The sequence below is a fragment of the Colletotrichum tamarilloi genome (assembly GCF_030869305.1).
Source record: "Colletotrichum tamarilloi strain Tom-12 chromosome Unknown Scaffold_4.1, whole genome shotgun sequence".
Classification (NCBI taxonomy): domain Eukaryota; kingdom Fungi; phylum Ascomycota; class Sordariomycetes; order Glomerellales; family Glomerellaceae; genus Colletotrichum; species Colletotrichum tamarilloi.
The window spans coordinates 567,881-588,025 of record NW_026849387.1 but is presented as its reverse complement, the minus strand read 5'-3'; the positions used below and the strand labels follow the sequence as shown (position 1 = coordinate 588,025).

The 20,145-nt window shown below is 54.1% G+C and overlaps 8 protein-coding genes across 8 annotated transcripts; 6 read left to right on the top strand and 2 right to left on the bottom strand.

The window, feature by feature from the left end:
* Positions 1-357: 357 nt before the first annotated feature.
* On the bottom strand, positions 358-816 carry CTAM01_01827 (uncharacterized protein; the record flags this gene model as incomplete). Its single annotated transcript, XM_060517868.1, has 1 exon — positions 358-816. One exon carries the CDS (start codon positions 814-816, stop codon positions 358-360), a length of 459 nt encoding a protein of 152 aa, XP_060387402.1.
* A 363-nt stretch (positions 817-1,179) lies between these two features.
* On the top strand, positions 1,180-2,973 carry CTAM01_01826 (uncharacterized protein; the record flags this gene model as incomplete). The annotated part of the gene is made up of 1 exon (XM_060517867.1): positions 1,180-2,973. One exon carries the CDS (start codon positions 1,180-1,182, stop codon positions 2,971-2,973), a length of 1,794 nt encoding a protein of 597 aa, XP_060387401.1.
* Positions 2,974-4,104: 1,131 nt separating this feature from the next.
* CTAM01_01825 (DNA repair and recombination protein pif1) lies at positions 4,105-6,672 on the top strand (the record flags this gene model as incomplete). The annotated part of the gene is made up of 2 exons (XM_060517866.1): positions 4,105-5,590; positions 5,654-6,672. 2 exons carry the CDS (start codon positions 4,105-4,107, stop codon positions 6,670-6,672), a joined length of 2,505 nt encoding a protein of 834 aa, XP_060387400.1.
* Positions 6,673-7,818: 1,146 nt separating this feature from the next.
* On the top strand, positions 7,819-10,142 carry CTAM01_01824 (DFDF domain-containing protein; the record flags this gene model as incomplete). The annotated part of the gene is made up of 3 exons (XM_060517865.1): positions 7,819-7,930; positions 7,993-9,092; positions 9,174-10,142. The coding sequence occupies 3 exons, from the start codon at positions 7,819-7,821 to the stop codon at positions 10,140-10,142; spliced, it is 2,181 nt and encodes a 726-aa protein (XP_060387399.1).
* Positions 10,143-12,116: 1,974 nt separating this feature from the next.
* On the top strand, positions 12,117-12,560 carry CTAM01_01823 (uncharacterized protein; the record flags this gene model as incomplete). The annotated part of the gene is made up of 2 exons (XM_060517864.1): positions 12,117-12,157; positions 12,230-12,560. The coding sequence occupies 2 exons, from the start codon at positions 12,117-12,119 to the stop codon at positions 12,558-12,560; spliced, it is 372 nt and encodes a 123-aa protein (XP_060387398.1).
* An 844-nt stretch (positions 12,561-13,404) lies between these two features.
* Positions 13,405-13,728, top strand: CTAM01_01822 (uncharacterized protein; the record flags this gene model as incomplete). The annotated part of the gene is made up of 1 exon (XM_060517863.1): positions 13,405-13,728. One exon carries the CDS (start codon positions 13,405-13,407, stop codon positions 13,726-13,728), a length of 324 nt encoding a protein of 107 aa, XP_060387397.1.
* A 69-nt stretch (positions 13,729-13,797) lies between these two features.
* Positions 13,798-16,592, top strand: CTAM01_01821 (AAA family ATPase; the record flags this gene model as incomplete). The annotated part of the gene is made up of 6 exons (XM_060517862.1): positions 13,798-13,850; positions 13,930-13,957; positions 14,031-14,086; positions 14,140-14,389; positions 14,446-15,937; positions 16,012-16,592. The coding sequence occupies 6 exons, from the start codon at positions 13,798-13,800 to the stop codon at positions 16,590-16,592; spliced, it is 2,460 nt and encodes an 819-aa protein (XP_060387396.1).
* Positions 16,593-17,400: 808 nt separating this feature from the next.
* CTAM01_01820 (uncharacterized protein) lies at positions 17,401-18,019 on the bottom strand (the record flags this gene model as incomplete). The annotated part of the gene is made up of 2 exons (XM_060517861.1): positions 17,401-17,797; positions 17,892-18,019. The coding sequence occupies 2 exons, from the start codon at positions 18,017-18,019 to the stop codon at positions 17,401-17,403; spliced, it is 525 nt and encodes a 174-aa protein (XP_060387395.1).
* Positions 18,020-20,145: the final 2,126 nt, after the last annotated feature.

The following is a 20,145-nucleotide window of genomic DNA, read 5'->3' as shown; positions in this document are numbered from 1 at the left end:
CCTTGTTTCGTGCGGCGCGGACCATTTCCACTGTCCGCAAAATTCGCCTTCCGGGTCGACCCTCCCTCCCGCCCGTCAAATCCGCCCGTGCCCGTGCAAGACAAAGTCAGTCTCTTGCGGGGTAATGAGCACCGGCAGAGACGGTAAACGAGCAGCTCTCGGTGTGTAGTGTAGAGGCCCGTGTTTGCCAAGACATGGTGACAGCTTCTGATTCCAAGTGCAGTTCTAATACAGACGACTCAGGCATATTCGGTACGTATAATGCACAGTCGCCGAGGCCCGTTGGACTCCGAGTAGCATTTCAGACTTTGTTTCGTTTTGTCGAGTTCATCCATCGACCAGGTCAAACTCTCTGGCTCAGGCGAGGGAGACAGGCGTCTCAAGTATCGCAGTTGAAGTAATTGCCGTTTGATGACCAGGCTGCCAATCCAAAGGCGAGGAACGTGGCGCTCGACTGGGCGGTGCCCACCACTTCACCGAAGCGACAGGGATGGTGCAAATGGATGCCTCGAGAGCGACGAAGTATTTTATGAGTAGGTGGCTTGCTGGGTTGAGTGATAGGTTGCGCGTATGGTAGACAGTTGCATATTCCTGGCGGTGAAAGTCAGCTTCCTGGCTTCCTGAAAGCTCGCAACGCCCGCCCCCTCTTCTCAAGGCCACTATTTCCCACCCTTCTCTCCCATCTTCTTTCTTCCCCTCAACAGACGAAAGAGGCCGGATAGCTGAACTGGACACTCCAAGGACAAGGCTCGTATCATCGGAAAGAAAGCAGTTGAGATACGTGCTGCTGCGGCCAAAGTTGTTGATGGTGGCCATTCCGTTCTTGTCGCCGAGCCCAGACCTGCATCCTACAGTCAGGAACACAGATCAAGACAGACCAACAGCATAAGTACCAACACACCCTCCCGTCGCTCATTTTGTCTCATACACCCTTCCACAAAGGACTGCGCTCGCCTCACTTTGTCTAGCACAGTCTCCGAGTCGAGACAGCCACAACCCTCTCGACTTCTTCTGGTACGACATTCCACTCTGCATAAGTATCTCCCTCCTACTTCATTGAATGTTAGTTTCATGAGACGTCGGTTACGGAATCATCATATAAGACGTGCCTTACCTGTTTCCAACCCCCCTCGAGGATAGCCTCCGAGTCCTAGCATCCTTACAATTCTCGTCACCATCATGGCTCCCCTTCCACCCGGTGTTATCAAACTCACTTCCGGCCCGCCGAAACACCCTCAAGGGGCGAAAGGCGGACCGCATCCACCGCCTCCACCACCGGTCCCCAAGCCTCCCGTCCACGGACCGCCGGCTCATCATGTCGTTCAACGTCCAGCAGCCCCGATGGTAGCCCCAATGATGATGCCTCGGCCCATGCCGGTTCAGCCTCCCAACGATGTGATTCCACCTGAGCTACGGCGTAAGCGTCTTGTTGAGCGATCAGATCTTCGCAACGAACGCATGACCGATGCCGATGCACGCGAAGCCTTGTCCGAGTATGTCGTATACCGGTTCGAAAAGGTTCATGACCCGAACGAGATTGACGACGAAGGAAACCCCGTCAAATCGACCTGGGAGAATGTCATCCGCACAGAGGTCCAGGACCTCCCCAAGCCGGCCATAACTCGAACCATCCGTCAACTTGATGCCGAGGGCAAGACAGCAATGCAGAAGAAGCTCGACCTCACAGGGACGCAGCAGCGTCAGATCGAAAAGGCGCAAAACAATCTCGACGCACATAACCTTGACAGACGGTTCTATTACACTCTGCAGCAGATCAGCACCAAGATCAGGAAGCTTAGCAAGGACTCTATCGAGTACCGCCAGTACATGGCTGGGAAAGAGGCTAAGAAGGTCGTGGTAACCAAGGTTAAAGAAAGGAAGTCGAAGAAGAACCTCCTGGAGACGATCTCGATGACGGTGTATTTCAAACGAGAGCCGCGCTTCGGCGAGGATGCAAAGGCCATTCTCAAGGAGAGAGAACGGGAGATTGAATATCAACAACGCCTGCGTGAGCAACAGCGGCAGTACCATCTTGATCATCAGTTATTGGCACGGCAGCAAGGCCATGAGTTGGCGATGCGACAGCAACACGAAGAATTTCAGCGACTTCACCCGCAACCAGTGGTTGTACCGCCTCGCCCTCCGTTCCCGTTGACGAAGCCTGGCAAAGAGAAAGCCGACGTCAAAGTCATCAAGACAGAGAAGGGCAAAACCAAGGTCTATGACATCCCTTCTAGAAGCTCAGGAAGCTCTAGAAGCTCGCGTTCAGACGATAGTTGGAGCGAGTCGGACCGGACGCCGAGTACATCCGTCACTGGGTCCTCCGATTCCGGCAGGCATAATCACCGCCGCGGCCGTCATCCAAGTCGCGGTCGCAGTCGAAGCCGTAGCCGTAGCCGTAGCCACCGTCGATACCATACGAAACAGGACTATCGCCTCTTTGATTACGATGTTCCTCGCGGTCGTATGCCTAGTTCACCTCCACCCCCACCACTGATAATGCCTGGCGGAGTCGACCGCTTCGAGCATGAAGCATTTCGGCCCCGGCGGCTAGCAGATACGGCCTATAACAGCGACCTGGAAGACATTGAGCTATTGAACAGACTCGGCCGCCGTCGAACAGTTGTGCTCCCGCCCCGTGTCATCCACAGGCGGCCCAGCTTCCGCATTGTTGATTCGGAAGAGGTTGTTCGTGCAAGACACGAAGATGATTTGGATAATGTGAGGAAAATGACGATCCGTGATGAAGTGAGATTTGAAGATCGACGTGTGGGCGAGGAGGAGCTGGCTGCCGACACACGGAGGCGACGACTGGAAACTCGATTCCGTCGGTCTTCTCTAGAAAGAGACGCCTTGTTTCGAGACGAGGAAACGTACGAAGAGAGAGCGCGACAAGCAAAACAGTACATGAGCCGGCACCATGACAATCCGTTTGAACCGCTAGGGCGATCAGGGGCGAGGTATCATAACTAGGGTAGCCCATGTTTGCAGTCCTTTCCGGGGTTTCTTCCACGCTTGAGGATGTCGTCGATAGCTATACGCCTCGTTGATCGGCAAGAATGAAACTATTTTGTGTTAATGCTTTAGTCGAAACAAAAGTCGGACAGGCAGTGTCTTTCCGGAGGGCAGCATAGTGAAATTGACCAATGGAAGATCTGAACAATCAGTTTGATAAAGTGAGGATCTTCCTCGTCCCAGTGAAAATAAAATCTGGCAATGCAGCTTGCAGGTTGCAGAGACGCCGAGGTAGCACAGCACAAACATGGAAGGCGAGAGCTTGAATAAGTAGTGCCAGGTCCGGCTGGAGGAGCTCTACCCAACCTTTGTGCCTAAAAGGTTGCTATTGGGGTCGACTGCAGATAGTCAATCCCCCACGCCCAACATGAGGCGAACGAACAGCTTCTCCTTCGACGACATTGCATCGAGGCGCAGGCTCTTTCTGCAAAAGAGAGGAGCTACGTGGTGAACGTGGACGGTCCGCAGCCAATGACGGTGATTGAGTAACATGCTATTGGACAGTTTGAATAGTCCGTTTAGGTAGCCAGCAGTCCATCAGTTGTTCCAAAGAAAGTGGGATATGTCTTTAGTGTGTATGTGCGTATTCCAATCGTAGAAAAGGTAGACAAACGGCCAATGATCATCGGGGATAAGTCGTACAAACAGGTGGCATATTTCACGGCTACGACCCTTTGACGCGCTGCATGGAAGAGTGAGGTTGAATGTGGCAATGTGAGGAGATTGGGTAGTGGTGATTAATTGGATGACTAAGCCAAGTTGACCTGGAGCAACTTTCGCGCTGAGATTCAGGAGGGGCTTAACGCGTCCAGGCGCGTCCCGACCACAATCGGGATTGCCCTTCCAGGATAGACGCAGATCGAATTCTTTCCTTCCTCGGTCAGCGTGCGATACAGCAAAGCCTCTCACGTACAGAGCCACACAACAAATGTCAACAAGACAGCCCCTCGGATGACGGCTGGAATCACCAGCCTCTTTCCCATTCGATATCCTCCAGTACTCCGCCAACTCACCCACCGAGCAGCAATTCGTGTCGCTCATGTCCACACCTCTGCCTCCCATCCGGATCTAGGTCCGCATACCGATTCGATGTTAGCCAGAGCGAAGAAGGCCTACGAGGCCAGCGCTCCGCCGCCCCAGAAGAATGAATTGGCCAAGCAACTGTTTCCCTCGAGCAGCCCCAGCGCCACTCAGAATGGAAATATCATAGACCAGTTCAAAAAGACGAACCCGACGACCACGGCGCCACCCGCGACGACGAACTCGATACGACCCCCGCCGGGCAGGACTGCAAGTGTAACGCACTTCGCAAGCAGCAATCGGTCTGCTCTGGATTCTATATCCGCGCCTAACGGCAAATCTTTCGCCTCTCTCTATACCAGGTCTGACTCTTTTCGAGACGAACCGGATAATATCTCCACCCAAAGTGGGCAGGCCAACTCGAAACCCGCTGTGTATTTTGCCGAAGATGACTTCAGCGACGACGACCAGCTTGACCTGGACTTCGAAGCCCCGTCGGCTCTACCATCACTCCCCAAGCCCCCTGTTGTAGCAAAGAAGGCTAGCAACCCGCCGCCCGAGGAACCTTCGACACAAGTTTTACCGTGGTCCTCGTCTCCCGCATCACATTTCGTCCACCCTCAACTATCACGCACCACATCTGCCGAAAGCTCACTGAAGCGTGAGTCCCCAGAGAACTTCGAGTCTCAAGTGGCGCCGCAGCCCAAGAAGCGCAAGTTGCCAACAAAATGGAAAGTTGAGGAGGACTTCATCCCAGTGCCACAAGACGAGCCGGAGGTCTCTCGATGGGCGGATGGTGGTGTCACGCCTGCTCCCAAGAAGAAGAAAGAGACCTGGAATATGACTGCCAGCGCCCTCAAGGAGCAGAAGAAACAGCTGAAAACACAATCCAAGAAAACCGCCAATGAGGAAGAGTGGTCTATGGACCAGATTCGAGCAGAGGTGACGAAAAGCAACCAGCCCAAAGCCAAGGCATCGGTAATTGCTCTCACTCAAGAGCAAAAGCACGTCCAAGACCTCGTTGTCAACAAAGGCCAGAGTGTCTTCTTTACAGGTCCGGCCGGAACTGGAAAGTCGGTCCTGATGAGATCGATCATCGCAGAGCTCACGAAGAAATGGGCCAGAGATCCGGAAAGGCTAGCTGTCACAGCGTCGACAGGCCTCGCAGCCTGCAATATCGGAGGTCAAACACTGCATAGCTTTTCTGGGATTGGCCTTGGCAAGGAAGACGTCCAGGCATTGGTCAAGAAGATCCGGCGAAACCCCAAAGCGAAGAACCGCTGGCTTCGTACCAAGATCCTCGTCCTTGATGAGGTCTCAATGGTGGACGGCGACCTGTTTGACAAGCTTTCACAAATCGGCAGAACCATCAGAAACAACGGCAAGCCCTGGGGCGGAATCCAGCTTGTAGTTACGGGGGATTTCTTCCAGCTGCCCCCGGTACCTGATGGTGATAAAGGCAGGGATTCTAAATTCGCCTTCGAAGCGGCAACTTGGAACACTACGATTGACCACACGATTGGTTTGACGCAGGTGTTCCGTCAAAGGGATCCAGGTATGACGAAATGAAACACGAGTCTGGACATTGTAGACCGGCGCAGTAGCTAACCAATTTCAGTCTTTGCCAATATGTTGAACGAAATGCGTCTTGGCAGAATTACCGACGAGACCGTGCAAACATTTAGAAGCCTAGCTAGGGCGATTCCCGCCACAGATGGCCTGGAGGTCACAGAGCTGTTCCCTACACGATATGAGGTTGAGAACGCCAACCAAAGTCGACTGCGCAGATTGCCCGGAATACCCAAACGGTACGACGCAGGAGATAGCGGAGACCCCCAAATACGCGACAAGTTACTCCAAAATATGATGGCACCCAAAATGATTGAGCTCAAGGTTGGTGCTCAAGTCATGCTCATCAAAAACATGGACGACACACTTGTCAACGGTTCCCTTGGAAAAGTGGTCAATTTCATGAGCGAGGACGACTTTGAACACTGGAATCCAGCACTCATGATGCAGAGTGTCGAGGACATTGACGAGGATGGAGAAGCAAGGGCCAGGCGCAAGATCAAAGCTTTCAGCAGAGAAGTAGAGCAGGCTACTAGGGGCAAAGCCGAGTATCCTGTCGTGGAATTCGCGGCGGTGGATGGATGTACCCGTACCATCCTTTGCGTTCCAGAAGATTGGAAGGTTGAGTTGCCTAATGGCGAGGTGCAGGCTAGTCGAAGCCAGTTGCCTCTGATCCTTGCATGGGCACTATCGATTCACAAGGCACAAGGTCAGACGTTGGAACGAGTCAAGGTCGATCTGGGCAAAGTATTCGAAAAGGGTCAGGCCTATGTCGCGCTCAGTCGAGCGACCTGTCAACAAGGCCTACAGGTCCTGAATTTCCGGAAGGACAAAGTGATGGCTCACCCTCGGGTCGTAGGGTTCTACAACAAGCTCTACAGTGCCGACGTAGCCATTGCAAAAAAACCGCCGAGTATGGCTGATTTCCTGCACAAGAAAAAGGACACGAAACCCGTCAGGAGTACTTCTGGAGCGAGCGCGCGGTCTCAATCGTTTGTGAGGAAAGGCGTTGAGGTGATCGACTTGGACGAGGAGGAGGAGGCAATGGCGAGCTACGGCGGGTTTTAAGATGGGACCCAGGAAGGGTGTTGGCAGTAACATAATACGGCGTTCTAGAGGCACCTCGTGATCAAAGGCTCTACTCGAGTGGCCGGTCTATGCATGGTTGGAAGGGGTTCATTTAGTCTTCATGATTGTCTGGACATGGATAGCGTTGGACTCGCAAGCTCTGGTTTCGCTTCGGAACGCACGTCTTGGTGGGACGGAAATACCTCTGCTCTTGTAACGAATGAATAAGAGAAAACAATATTAGAAGACATTTGTCTTTGGCGACTTGATTCATTGTCGTAGTGGCAAGTAAGGTAAGGTAAGTTAAGATAGTCGTAACATCCACTTGCAACCTTGAGGAACGCCAAGAGCAGAATCGTTGCCCGCTCTGCATATACTGTCACCTTCTTCAACAAATGGATGGAGAACAACCAAGAGTCATAACAACCTAGGTTCCTTGAATGCGACGCCTACTATGTGCGTTGAAACGTAGTTAATCCGGCGTATTTACCTTCCTGATTGATTGGGAGGTGCTGCGCACTTGATAGAAACTATGATCACAGTATGTTCCCTTAATTAGCGAGTCAACCGACCTTTTGAGGTACTTACCTTGTAGGCTTCAAGTACCTTAGTTTGAGGTACCTCGGGCTGGTAACTTCGTACCCCAGATGGGCCCGGAAGCTTGTGTCCATGACGTTCGTCCCTTCTTCCTGGGCAGGGCATGCTGTAGCCTGTAGCTGCCCGCCACCAGCAGAAATCCGCGTGACCTTGCACCTGGGACCTGCGCCTGCCCTGCGCTTAAGTCCCCTGCGCTTGCCTTATCGATAAGCATTGGGAAAAAGTTAAGGGAACCTGAACCCAGCAGGTAAATGTGCCCGAGGGGGGAATTGGGGGAAGCAAGCTCTCTGGTCTGGTCATTCGTCGAGATCCAAGGTCAACACACATATTCACTGCTAACGTCAACCTCATTTCTGCACTCCAACAGCACCTTACTGCCGCCGCTTCCATCTTGCGATCTTTCTTGGCCACTTGCGATATCTCCAAAGCTCAAGTTTCGGTCAATTCGCGCAAGTTGTGTTTGCGACGAAGCCCCAACCCAACGCTGCTCTGGTGCATCCTGACACAGTCAACGACTCAGCACGCAGACGCTGCGACGCATCCGTCACCATGGAGTTCATCGGCTTGCAAATGCTGGTGACATTGAGGCAGCCTCACGGTACGATGCTGAAGGGCACTGTCAGTGCTATAGAGCCCGGCATCAGCCTCACGCTGAGTAACGGTACGTTCATGTTTCCATCAACGTCACTAGATGCCCGGTCCCACTAACAAGCGCCCACATAGTCTTCACTCACGGGACAAACCACTGGCTCCCGAGGGTCATCATCGATGCCGCCAACGTCCTCGAGCTTTCCGAATTCAAGGAGGATGCTGCGCCCAATACCTTTACAGCGCCGGGCGTCAGTCCTGTTCCTGCTCCCGTCGTCAATCAACCTGCGCAACCCGCCTTTGCGGACCCGGCCATCCTCAGTATGGGAAAGAGGCCCGACTCCGGTATCGTGAGTGGGAGCGAAAGCCAGATACTCCCGGAAGCTGTACCCCAACAGGCTGCAGGCGCACCGATGGACCTTCGGCCGGGGCAGCCAGGAGTTTTGTCCGGCGTCCACCTAACCGGAGGTCTGAGGGACGACATTGTCAGCCTGAGCGAGACTTTGCAGGAGCTGGAGGTGGACGACTCGACGCCCAACGCACAACGATTTGCCGCGGAAAACAGCGCAGTGTCGCAGGATGCTGGCGAAGTACAGGGCCAAACACAAAAGAAGAGCAGTAGGCGGCGAGCAAAGCAAAAGGCTCGAAACGGCGCAACGGAGGAAACGATACCAGAAATCACCCCGATCCGCGGTAACGCGACTAACCGTGGGAAAGGCTGGAGGCAAACCCCGATGCTGCAAAGCTCGCCTTCCTTCCAACCCTTCAACTCACTGAAACGGGGCCTTAAGGGCAAGAAAGACCTACCCGAAAACGGATGGGCTTCGGAAGACGTTACTGAAGATATGGTCGAGTTCGATTTCGAAAACAACCTGGCAAAGTTTGATAAGCGTACCATCTTCGACCAAATGCGAAAGGAGGACTTGGTTGACGAGGCAGACCGGCTGGTTTCGCACAACCGCCTGCCCAAGCCAGGAACAGCTGGAGGGAAGAACCTCCACTATTCTGAGAATGTACTCGACCTGCCAGCCGCATCGGCAAAGACGAGTCAGGACTTTTGGAACAGCGAGGCTGACGATGCCGCTAATGGAGTTGATCGACTAAGCGGCCGTGATGTCCGGAGTGCTCAGAGTAGCCGCAGGACGGATAGCAAATCAGGGGCTGCGAGGAGGTCGCAATCGCGGAAAGCGAGCGCGCAACTTACCAGTCAGCCCCTCAATCGCGTCAACTCCAACGTACGTCTGAACAGACAGTCCCAAGCGTTGCTTCGTTCTCAAGACAGCCCCAAAAGTCTTCATGGTACTAACCACCTACAGCACGTTTCACAGTCCGGATTTTATCTCGAACCGTCAAATCGACGGCTAGAGACCGTCTCAGCTCTTCAAATGCTGAACCTGGAAAACATCGCAGCCAACGAGGTCGGGCTCACGGAAGACATGATGGCTGAGAATGCAGGCCGAGGAATCGCTGAGGTGACATTGCGAGCTCTGGAGGACCCCGCGATTCAAGTCCGCTTCGGAACCGGTGGCGCAAATGCTCAAAGCAACAGTTTGTCGGCTTCTGCGACCGTCGTCATTCTCGCCGGCAACAACAAATCCGGAATAAGAGCCATTGCGGCTGCCCGGCACCTACGCAATAAGGGTCTCAACTTACTAGTCTGTGTCGTTGGCATCGAGCGTGAGCGAGATCTGCTCGAAGACATGCGACAGCAAGTGAGAATATACAGAAACTTTGGAGGTCGCGTGCACAACAAGATCGAGCTGTTCGAACAGCTTCGCAAGACAGCTTCCACCCCAGCAACATCGGTAACACTCATCATCGATGCTCTTCTAGGCTTGGCGATCTCGTTTGAGGAGCTTCGAACTGGCGACCAAGCCACTGTATATGAATTGATAGAATGGGCCAACCGAAACGAGGCCTTTGTTCTTGCGGTGGATGTACCAACGGGCATCGACCCATCCACTGGAAAGGTCAGCATCATCGACGGTGGGCGCTTGTATGTCAAGCCTCGGTATGTGGTGGCGATGGGCGCGCCGAAAAAGGGATTACTCGAGGCCATGGCACCTGTCTCCGAAACGGACCCCTCGAGTGTTCACGGTGCCGGAGCGGCTGACGGTCATGGTGCTGTGGCTGAAGATGAAGACTGGAAGCTATTCATTGCCGACATGGGTCTCGGCGCGACAGTCTGGAAGAAGGCGGGTACCAAGATTCGGAGAGGCATTGACTTTGACAACAAGTGGGTTCTTCAAATGCGGTACCAGCCAGCGCTTTCTCAAGAGCAGTGATTTCTGCCCTGACGAGGAAAAGGGTGATTCACAACGGAGTTATTCATGGGGAAGGGGTCATAAAAGCGAGTCTTTTTAACTGCATTGTTCAGGCATTTTCTTTATCGCACGACGGAGGAGGGACAGCATACGGGAAGAGGAGTTTGCGCACAGCCTGCCTGCTATTATATCCGCATCGGGGGGGATGGTGGACATGATCTTGTATGATATTCCACTAGCAGCAGCTATCACCGAGCATGGCCCGGTGTTCTCTTATCAATTGCATGCTGCTATTTTGCTCTCAGTGTTGTCTTGTAAGCTGCGAAGCATCAAAAGCGCAAACCAAGACCAAATGTGTGGTAGATCCATGTAGGTCTCATCATGAGCCCTGCAATCGCTGGACGTGGGAAGAGGCAACCGGCCGGATCCCCGTGTGGATACTCGGGGCAAGACAAAAGATCGGGGTGGCAGGTGAAGGTTGCGTTGGGGGCCGGGAGGTGCAGCGCTTGCATCAATAGATGTGGTATTAGTGCTGACGGACGGGACAGCAACCAAAATGTGGATGTGGGGGGACGGGGAGAAGAAGAAGAAGTGCAACTTGAAAGACAATGAGGCTGCGATGAGAGACTGGTCATAATTATGGTCTTGAATATGATTTAGGGATATGATTTGTAGAAACGTTGACTCTGGGCTTGATGGGTGACCTCATGAGCGATGGAGTACACGTATGGGGCATCCTGGGAGACCTCAACAGTCTCAGCCCTTCCTAGGTACCACGATTGAAATCGTGGGCATGGCGCTCGAATACGAGGTTTTGCTGTAAGGCTGTCCATCAAAAGAACAGCATGTAGTTGCACGACAGTGTCAGATTTGGGGGCTTTAGATATGCCTCGAGATTTGGGAGCGAGAACCACGGGCCAAGAGGTCGTGTGTTGCTACCCAGGTGGACTTGGAGGTTCCGGCGGGGTCAGGTTGGGCTTGAGAGGACTATGGAGAACGAACCCGCAGATGGATGACAAGGGAAATTTTGGGTCTTCCAGAAGACCGACCAGAAGGGGCTGTGTAGAGACGATGTTTGCTACAGGCAGCCAATATCAAGTTGTTTAACGCACTAGCAGCTATGCGCCATCCCGACAGAATGTTCCCAACTCTGTCTTGCGGCGGAGAGGGGAGGGGAGGGGAGGAAGTCACGCCATGGCTGAGGCTGAGGAACCGCCAGCCTCCTAGTGGGATATGCCTGTCTCGTCATTGTGCTGTTACCCTGGCCAGATCGGGTCGCAATTATCGAGCTTGGAGGCTCATGCGGTTCCATTGCATCATGTTTTGGTTACCTACTTCTTGGGAACTCGATGTAGTTGACAGCGACTATTTCATCGATGCGACGTCTATGTAGTACTAGTGACGGTTGTGCAGGAATGGAAAGGAGTCTATCGAAAAAGAGAGTATGAGAACAAAGAGGCATGGTGGACAAGCGTGTTTAGAAGCGTCAGGCTAGCGATGCGGTGTCGTGTGATGGGATTGTGACACGGGGGGGGGCTTATACAGCCATATGGCCCCCAAATCTGCAAGCAAGGTAAGGTAGCCTAGAGGGGCTGCAGACCATCTTGCAGCGGCAGCCTGCCTCACTATAACCCCTGGCAATGAAGAAATGGGAGGCCAACGAGAGCGGGAGGACGCCGAGCTGTGATCGATCATCTAGATTCCGTAGGGCGGATGGACAGTCGTACAGTACCGATATAAGAACACTTTGTTGGCCTGCGGCTTTGCTGGAAAGGTTCCAGCGTGGGATGTGGTATTGGTTCCTCACCATTGGGCCGACACAGACAACAAGAGAGTTGCGACCTTCAACAGATCGACATACTCCAAATTCAGAACAAAGACAAATCCAGACGAACGACGAAAAGCCAAATTTCCTCAGCGTTATAGACAGCTCGGTCCGTCCCGTTACATCACGAGACCGCCGAAACCCCACTTCAGATGAGCTTCAGGTCCGTTATGGTGGAGACTGGCTCCGTTGCCAGGACTCCGCCCGAGGAGTAAGCAAGTCCGCTCCAGGTTTTGAAGTGGAAAGCTGTGAAAGTGTACATAGAACTAATCAATTTGCGTAGGCGGACCGACCTCTCAAGCCACGACCATAGCATCGGGCGCCGTATGAACAATTACCCTGCGCTGTCTTGGTTGACCGAGGCGTTCCTGCAGACGCAGGACCGTTCCGCGAGGATCGCCGTCGGCAGCCCGCGCTCCGGAGTCGGCATCCTCGGGCTCGGGCTGTTGGAGCACCACATCAACCTGCTCCCGACTATGCGGCACGCCGACGCGGTACCAATGTTTGACCATGCGGCGGTCGGCGGCGCCAGATACCTTGGATGGCGGCAGAAGGTGGCGACGTGGCCGCTTTCCCAGCAGGAGGCGATGAATAATCGCACCTTTGCCGTTTGATTGGGGGATGGGTGTGCGGACTTGGGGAGTGGATGATGGCGCGGGAGGCCGTCGCCGGATGACTCGTTCTTCAGGGATGCTTGTAGAGAAGCAGAATCGGAGAAGTGGATGATGGAGGGGGGAAAGGTGTCTCTGTTTGTTTGCAGTGTGCTGGCATTCCAGCCAGCCGTCATTCGTTTGCCTCCGGATGCATCGAGCGCCCAGTCTTACTCTTGAGTCTTGGGTATGGGGCTGCCCGGATGGCGAATTTCGGAGGAAATGAACAAACGTTTTGGATTCACAGAAGCTCAGCTGGTGGTCCGGGTTCGCCGCTCCTTTGGACGATTTGTAGCAGAAATAACAAAGAAGTCGCTCGCTCCTTCCGTCTGTCTCTGCCCGCCACGCGAGAATTTTTGGTAAGGAAAATAAGGTAGGCACATCCTTACGTATCCTTCTGCCAGAATCGCAAAGTCCATCTCAAGCAAGTCTGAGGCGACAAGGCAGTTAATGACAAGACCCATATTATGGTGATGTGATGTGGTCTCGGTGAACTCCAAGGTGTGCAATTGCCATATCGATAAAAGCTCACTAATGCAGAAAGGCGATAAGACTTAGTACGGATTTACTGGTGGATTCCAATAGCATAGTGGATTAGGTGGAGGCCGTGCGTGCGACACCGAGTCGCTGAGAGAGTGCGTGGCCCAAAGGCTGCCTGCCTGCCTGTCTGGAGACCGTCGGACCCTCAAGGTCAGCAAGAGTGGAAGCTTCCAACACTTTCCACTGCCCTGACGACACCGTCACCACCTGAATCGCAGAGCTTGGGCCAGATTCGACCCCTGGAGCGGTGCCTTACTTAAGCTACCGAATGCACCGGAGTGCACTTAATCCGCCCCACTCTATGATTTCATTGGTTGTCTGGGGACCAGACCCAGGGATTGCCGCCGCCTCCCGTCACCACCTCACACCTTCCTGCTCTTGCTGGCTGGCCTTTACTACCTCCATTGCTGCACCTGCCTGTCTCCGAAACAAAGCTTCCCATCTGCAAACCTCCCACCCTATCTCCGCCCCAACCACGAATTCTCTCCTTCACACCGTAGGAAGGGATATAAATCCAACACAAATCGTCTTTCCTTTCTGCTTTCCTGCCGAAGAGGAATTTCTACCATTGACAGCTACCCCACCCAGCTGAGGATCCCGCCTTCATCTTCACACTACGACTGCATACGGATTCCCGAATCATCAGAAACAGTCGATCAAGATGGCGCCTCCGTCGGAACAGCCTGCCGAGCACAAGAAGAAGGTCAACCTTATGTGAGTAGACATCTATCGTTCCTACTCCATAATGTGGCTCGCAAAAGGGAGGAACTATGCTGACGATACCTACTACCAGGGATGCCTCGGGTGCTGAGGTCAAGGATGTTTGTTTCCCCGAGTCTCGATCGACGCAACCGGATATCGTGATAATTATTTTGATACTGACTGAGCAAACAGCAAGATGACACCGCGACCGCTATCCTCAAGAAGAAGAAGAAGCCCAACCAGCTGATGTACGTGAGCTTTGGAAAGCGTGGGGCAAGCTTCATGACGCTAACTGACGCAGGGTTACCGATGCCGTCAACGATGACAACTCCATCATTGCCCTCTCCGAGAACACCATGGAGGCTCTTCAGCTTTTCCGTGGTGACACCGTGCTCGTACGTGGCAAGAAGAGAAAGGACACCGTCCTGATCGTCCTCGCCGACGATGAGCTGGACGATGGCAGCGCTCGCATCAACAGAGTCGTTCGCCACAACCTGCGGGTGAAGCACGGTGACATGATCACCATCCACCCCTGCCCGGATATCAAATATGTATGTGCCAACAGGACACGGCTTCTCTGAGGACAAGTTACTGACCCCCATCACAGGCCAAGCGCATTGCTGTTCTTCCCATCGCCGATACCGTTGAGGGTATTACCGGCTCCCTCTTCGACGTTTTCCTCGCTCCCTACTTCCGTGAGGCCTACAGACCTGTCCGCCAGGGCGACCTCTTCATCGTGCGCGGTGGTATGAGACAAGTAGAGTTCAAGGTTGTCGAGGTCGACCCCCCCGAATACGGCATTGTCGCACAAGATACTGTCATCCACTGCGAGGGCGAGCCTATCCAGCGTGACGAGGAGGAGGGCAACCTCAACGAGGTCGGTTACGACGACATTGGTGGCTGCAGAAAGCAGATGGCCCAGATCCGCGAGATGGTCGAGCTTCCTCTCCGTCATCCTCAGCTCTTCAAGTCGATTGGTATCAAGCCTCCCCGTGGTGTTCTTCTTTACGGTCCCCCCGGTACCGGTAAGACGTTGATGGCAAGAGCTGTCGCCAACGAGACTGGTGCTTTCTTCTTCCTCATCAACGGTCCTGAGATCATGTCAAAGATGGCTGGTGAATCAGAGTCAAACCTGCGCAAGGCCTTCGAGGAGGCCGAGAAGAACTCCCCCGCCATCATCTTCATCGACGAGATCGACTCTATTGCGCCCAAGCGTGACAAGACCAACGGTGAGGTCGAGCGCCGTGTCGTCTCTCAGCTTCTCACCCTCATGGACGGCATGAAGGCTCGCTCAAACGTCGTCGTCATGGCTGCCACCAACAGACCCAACTCCATCGACCCTGCCCTTCGTCGTTTCGGTCGTTTCGACCGTGAGGTCGACATTGGTATCCCCGACCCCACCGGACGTCTCGAGGTTCTCCAGATTCACACCAAGAACATGAAGCTTGGTGATGATGTCGACCTGGAGCAGATCGCTTCTGAGACCCACGGTTACGTCGGTTCCGATATCGCTGCCCTCTGCTCCGAGGCCGCCATGCAGCAGATTCGTGAGAAGATGGACCTTATTGATCTCGACGAGGATACCATTGACGCTGAGGTCCTCGACTCCCTTGGTGTTACCATGGAGAACTTCCGCTTCGCTCTCGGTGTCTCCAACCCCTCCGCCCTTCGCGAGGTCGCCGTTGTCGAGGTGCCCAACGTTCGCTGGGAGGATATTGGTGGTCTCGAGACCGTCAAGGCCGAGCTGCAGGAGTCCGTTCAGTACCCCGTCGACCACCCCGAGAAGTTCCTCAAGTTCGGTCTTTCCCCGTCGAGAGGTGTCCTATTCTACGGACCCCCCGGTACCGGTAAGACGATGTTGGCCAAGGCCGTCGCCAATGAGTGCGCTGCCAACTTCATCTCCGTCAAGGGCCCCGAACTTCTCAGCATGTGGTTCGGTGAGTCTGAGAGCAACATCCGTGACATCTTCGACAAGGCCCGCGCCGCTGCCCCTTGTATCGTGTTCCTCGATGAGTTGGATTCCATTGCCAAGGCTCGTGGTGGATCAATGGGCGATGCTGGTGGTGCTTCTGACCGTGTTGTCAACCAGCTTCTCACTGGTAAGTTTCCCGCATTCTAGTCTTTCCCGCATTCAAGACTAGAATGAGACGAACATGAGCTAATTCCGTTGCAGAGATGGATGGTATGACCTCGAAGAAGAACGTCTTCGTCATTGGCGCGACCAACAGACCTGAGCAGCTTGACCCTGCTCTGTGCCGTCCTGGACGTCTGGACTCTCTCATCTACGTGCCTTTGCCCGACCAGCCCGCCCGTGCTGGTATCCTTAAGGCTCAGCTCCGCAAGACCCCCGTTGCTGGTGATGTCGACATCGACTTCATCGCCTCCAAGACCCACGGCTTCTCCGGTGCCGATCTTGGCTTCATCACTCAGCGTGCTGTCAAGCTTGCCATCAAGGAGGCCATCACCGCCGATATCCAGAAGACCAAGGCTCGTGAGGCCGCGGGCGAGGAGGCGATGGATGAGGATGAGGAGGACCCCGTCCCTGAGCTGACCAAGCGCCATTTCGAGGAGGCCATGCAAATGGCTCGCCGTTCCGTCAGCGACGTGGAGATTCGCCGGTACGAGGCCTTTGCCCAGCAAATGAAGAACGCTGGTCCTGGCGCGTACTTCAAGTTCCCCGAAGGCGAGGGTGCCGCAAATGAGGCTGCCAACAGCTTCGGCGACGCAGGCAACGATGATGATCTTTACGACTAAGGGATGGGTGGGTTAGAGTGCCACTTAATGCAAGCACGCCCTCGTTGTATTCTAGTTTTTCCTTGCTCTCCGATGCATCTGCGTCGTCACGCGTACAGATGATGGGCCGAGTCACAGAAATTCGAGCCTATCGACGGAAATCTGGGGGCGGACGGAGTTGGTAGACAGGTAGTTTCCATGATAAGTTGACCATATCAAGCCTAATTCCCAGATCGATGTGTGATATTGCGCGAGACCATGTCTTCACAAGACTATTTGGCTTAATCCACTTAGTCGTTATTGCGAGGTGGAGCTCCAAGTCTGCAAGAATGGTAGGATGCGCACGGGGAATCACTCGTGACAGAATGGGATTGAACGGTACAGAGATGCTGAGGATGAAGCATATTGGTCAACCTATTCATTTTTGCCCCCCTAATCATAGTCGGCTACGTAAAGAAGTTGAATCTCGTGTGTGCTCGTCCCTTCTGCAGAACGAACTATCCCAAGAATCTGATTTATGTGTACACACGATGCCCGTCTCGGCATCGTCTTTATCTGACATCAATATCTTTTATCATCAACAATAGCACTTTGCTCAAACCAGCCAGCAAAGAGATGCTCCATAAGCATCTCAAAGCTGAGTAAACCATCTTGTGAACATCGCAGAGGCGTCGCCTCCCAACCTTAGGCAGTGCTCATCATTGGCCACCTTTTGTGATCATCTTCTCCCAAAGGCCTGCTGCTATAGCCTTCTTCCCAATCCGTCGTCATTACCGTGGTAACACCGTCATCTCTGCCCAGCTCCATCTCCCAAGCTCACACCTCATCTTCAGCTGGTACTATCAATCTCGCAGACAGCCTCCAGGCTTTCTTGTGTGACTTTGATGGCCTCGTTAATAACAGCGGAAGGGATGGCCAGGTTCGGCTGGGCACTCGAGTCTGCGCCACCGGGCGCCGGCGTAGAGGAGGCGGTGCCGTTGGTCTTCTTGTCCTTGTCCTTATCCTTCTCCGATGCTGCGCCGTTTGTTTTTGCTGTTGAGGGGGATGCGTTGGAGGGGGCTGAGGGGTCGAGGGTGTCCTGGCGGACGTCGTCGAGGACGCGGCGGAGGAGGTCTGGGAAGGTTGAGACTTCGCCTGTGCGGAGGAGGTTGAGGGCGTGGTTCTGGATCAGCGTGGGCCAGTTTGCTTGGTTTGCGTGGAGGGAATGGAGGAGCTGTTCCTGGATTCTGGAAAGGAGAGGTTAGAGATGGTTAGCTTTCGCGATGTTCTCTTCCCAACCAGCGCCATGTGGGGTTCGATGGAGGATGAGGGAGGGCTTACTTTGTGACATGACCGTCCTTAAGCAGTAATGTGTTAATTTGTGATCTCAGCTCTGGGTCTAGAGTGGCTGCTGAGTGGTTTGCGGCCGAAGGTGGCACCTTCACTGGGGTTGACGGTGTCTGGCTCATCTTTGCTGATCTGCTAGGTGTATGTGTAGGGTTTCGAGGTAAAAATGCGCCTGGAGAGGCTTCGTATTGGTATCCGTAAGGGATTTGTGATATGAAGTAGTGTCGCTGGTGGTAATTCTGGCAGCGCAGGGCTGTATTGTTTACCGTGGTCGATTGATGATGGAGCTGCTACGTAAGGCAGGTGTCGCGCACGCGGTGGAGTGGGAGCCTGGAATCCGTTGTTAGCAGGTACAATATCTGCTTAGCATCCAGAGACATACTGATTAGAAGACGTGTAAGCAAATTCTTGGGTATCGATGTCAAAAAGCGCAGTGTCTGTGGTTAATTGAGCATTCGCGGTCGCAGAAAGTGGTGATCTTTGGTGGCAAGGCTGACTTTTTTTTGGAGCCGCCTCCGGGGAAGCTTCAGGTTCTCAGCAGCTGGCGGTGCTCACTGGTGCGCAAGGCTGAAATCATGCAGGGGTTTTCTGGTTTTGGCAGGCGGCGGGCACGTGGGGCCGGCCTGGATTTTGCGACGACGAGCCGCCTAAAACCTGGAGGAGACTGCCACCTGCCGCTGGAGGGCCACTCCACCTCAGTTTCCCATGGAGCAGGAGCGCCCCTCCACACCAAAAGCTGCCGACCCCACTTTCCTTCTGTCAGAAAATGAGGGACCCGTCTTCCCCAAGCTTCCATTTTATCCGCCAGACTATCTGTACTTTACTTTCATAGTCATGATTGAACGACCATCAAACTTCAACTCGCATTTATCCGAACCATCGAGATCCACTCCTCTTCCGGTAGTCTCGTGTGAGATGGATGATACGCCAGACGACTTATAAGGCAACACAGCAACGTGGAATGGGGATAACCAATGTCGTAAACGGAGCACCATGAAGAATTTCAACTCTCATCAAACTCACACTTCGTCTCAAACTGTCAAGCCAATTTGCCTGATAACTACAGTCTTTTTCCGCGCATTTTCACTCATTTCACACTCCCTTTTAACAGCTTTTTCCGAACACCGAGCCATGGTACCGCCATCGAAGTTGGTGGCCAAGAGCCCGATGACAGCTCATATCTCGACCGCTTGTCGGTGAAGGTCCTTGCTTGATCTTCCAACAAGTCACATAGACTTTGTCTTTCCGCGCACTGCATACACTTTCGAGAGGATCTAACCCCCAGTAATACCAATGGCAGGCGCACGGGAAGTATCTCGCTTGTACACCGTCTCCAACATGCGTCCAGAAAGTCTGGTAGCTGCTAGGAAGTTCTAAGGCGAGCTCGCCCCGCCCTCGCCGCGGCGGGGCGGGCGGGCGGCGATGTCACAGTCTCCCCATGAGGACCACACTGACGGCCGACTTCCTCCGGCCCGTCCCCGAAAAGTATGACCGCACCGCGCATGGAACTAGGTCCAAACCTACGGCCTGGCATCCACTACATACGCATCGACATACTACTCTCACGAACCGGGCCTTCCCGCAGCGATAATCGCTTCCCGAGAAAGTGTGGCAGGGCCCCCGTCTCTTCCGCCCCCCTTAATCTAGGCCTTGGCCCGCAGAGAAGACGAGAAGACGTTCTTTGCGTATTGGACGATGAGAAGATGCTCCTTTCACGACTGCTTAGTGTGCGTAGCCGAGCCAGGCGCTGTATCACCGAGCCATGCGAGGCGAGCAGATCACCAACGGTCACGTTGGACCGCCTACGCGAACCAAAACGCTTGCCGGGGACCGGGGGTCTGGGACTTGCATCTCTGCGGGACGTCGTTTTTCTTTCTTCTTGTCTCCCGGGTATGGTTTCCGGAGGCTGGACGACGTTACTGCAAGGCGAGTCGTAAAGTTGCGTCCGCTCGCTGCGTCGGAGACTCCCCATGTGGAAGTCCACACTGTCGGTCAAGACTTCGACCCGGCTCACCGATTCGAGAAGCAAGGGGATTCCCGAACCTGCTTCCGGTTGCACTGCGATTTCTCGGGTTCGCTGGCCCGCTGTCGTTGGCGCTGGCGCCTGCGCAAAGAAGCAAAGCCCTATCTAGAACCTATACCATCCCGACCTTGCATGACAACCTCTACACCGAGGGCGTGATGGAAGTGGGCGAGTATCTCAAGCGGCATCCATGTGGTGTATTCCCATTCGGCCGGATCGCGGGAG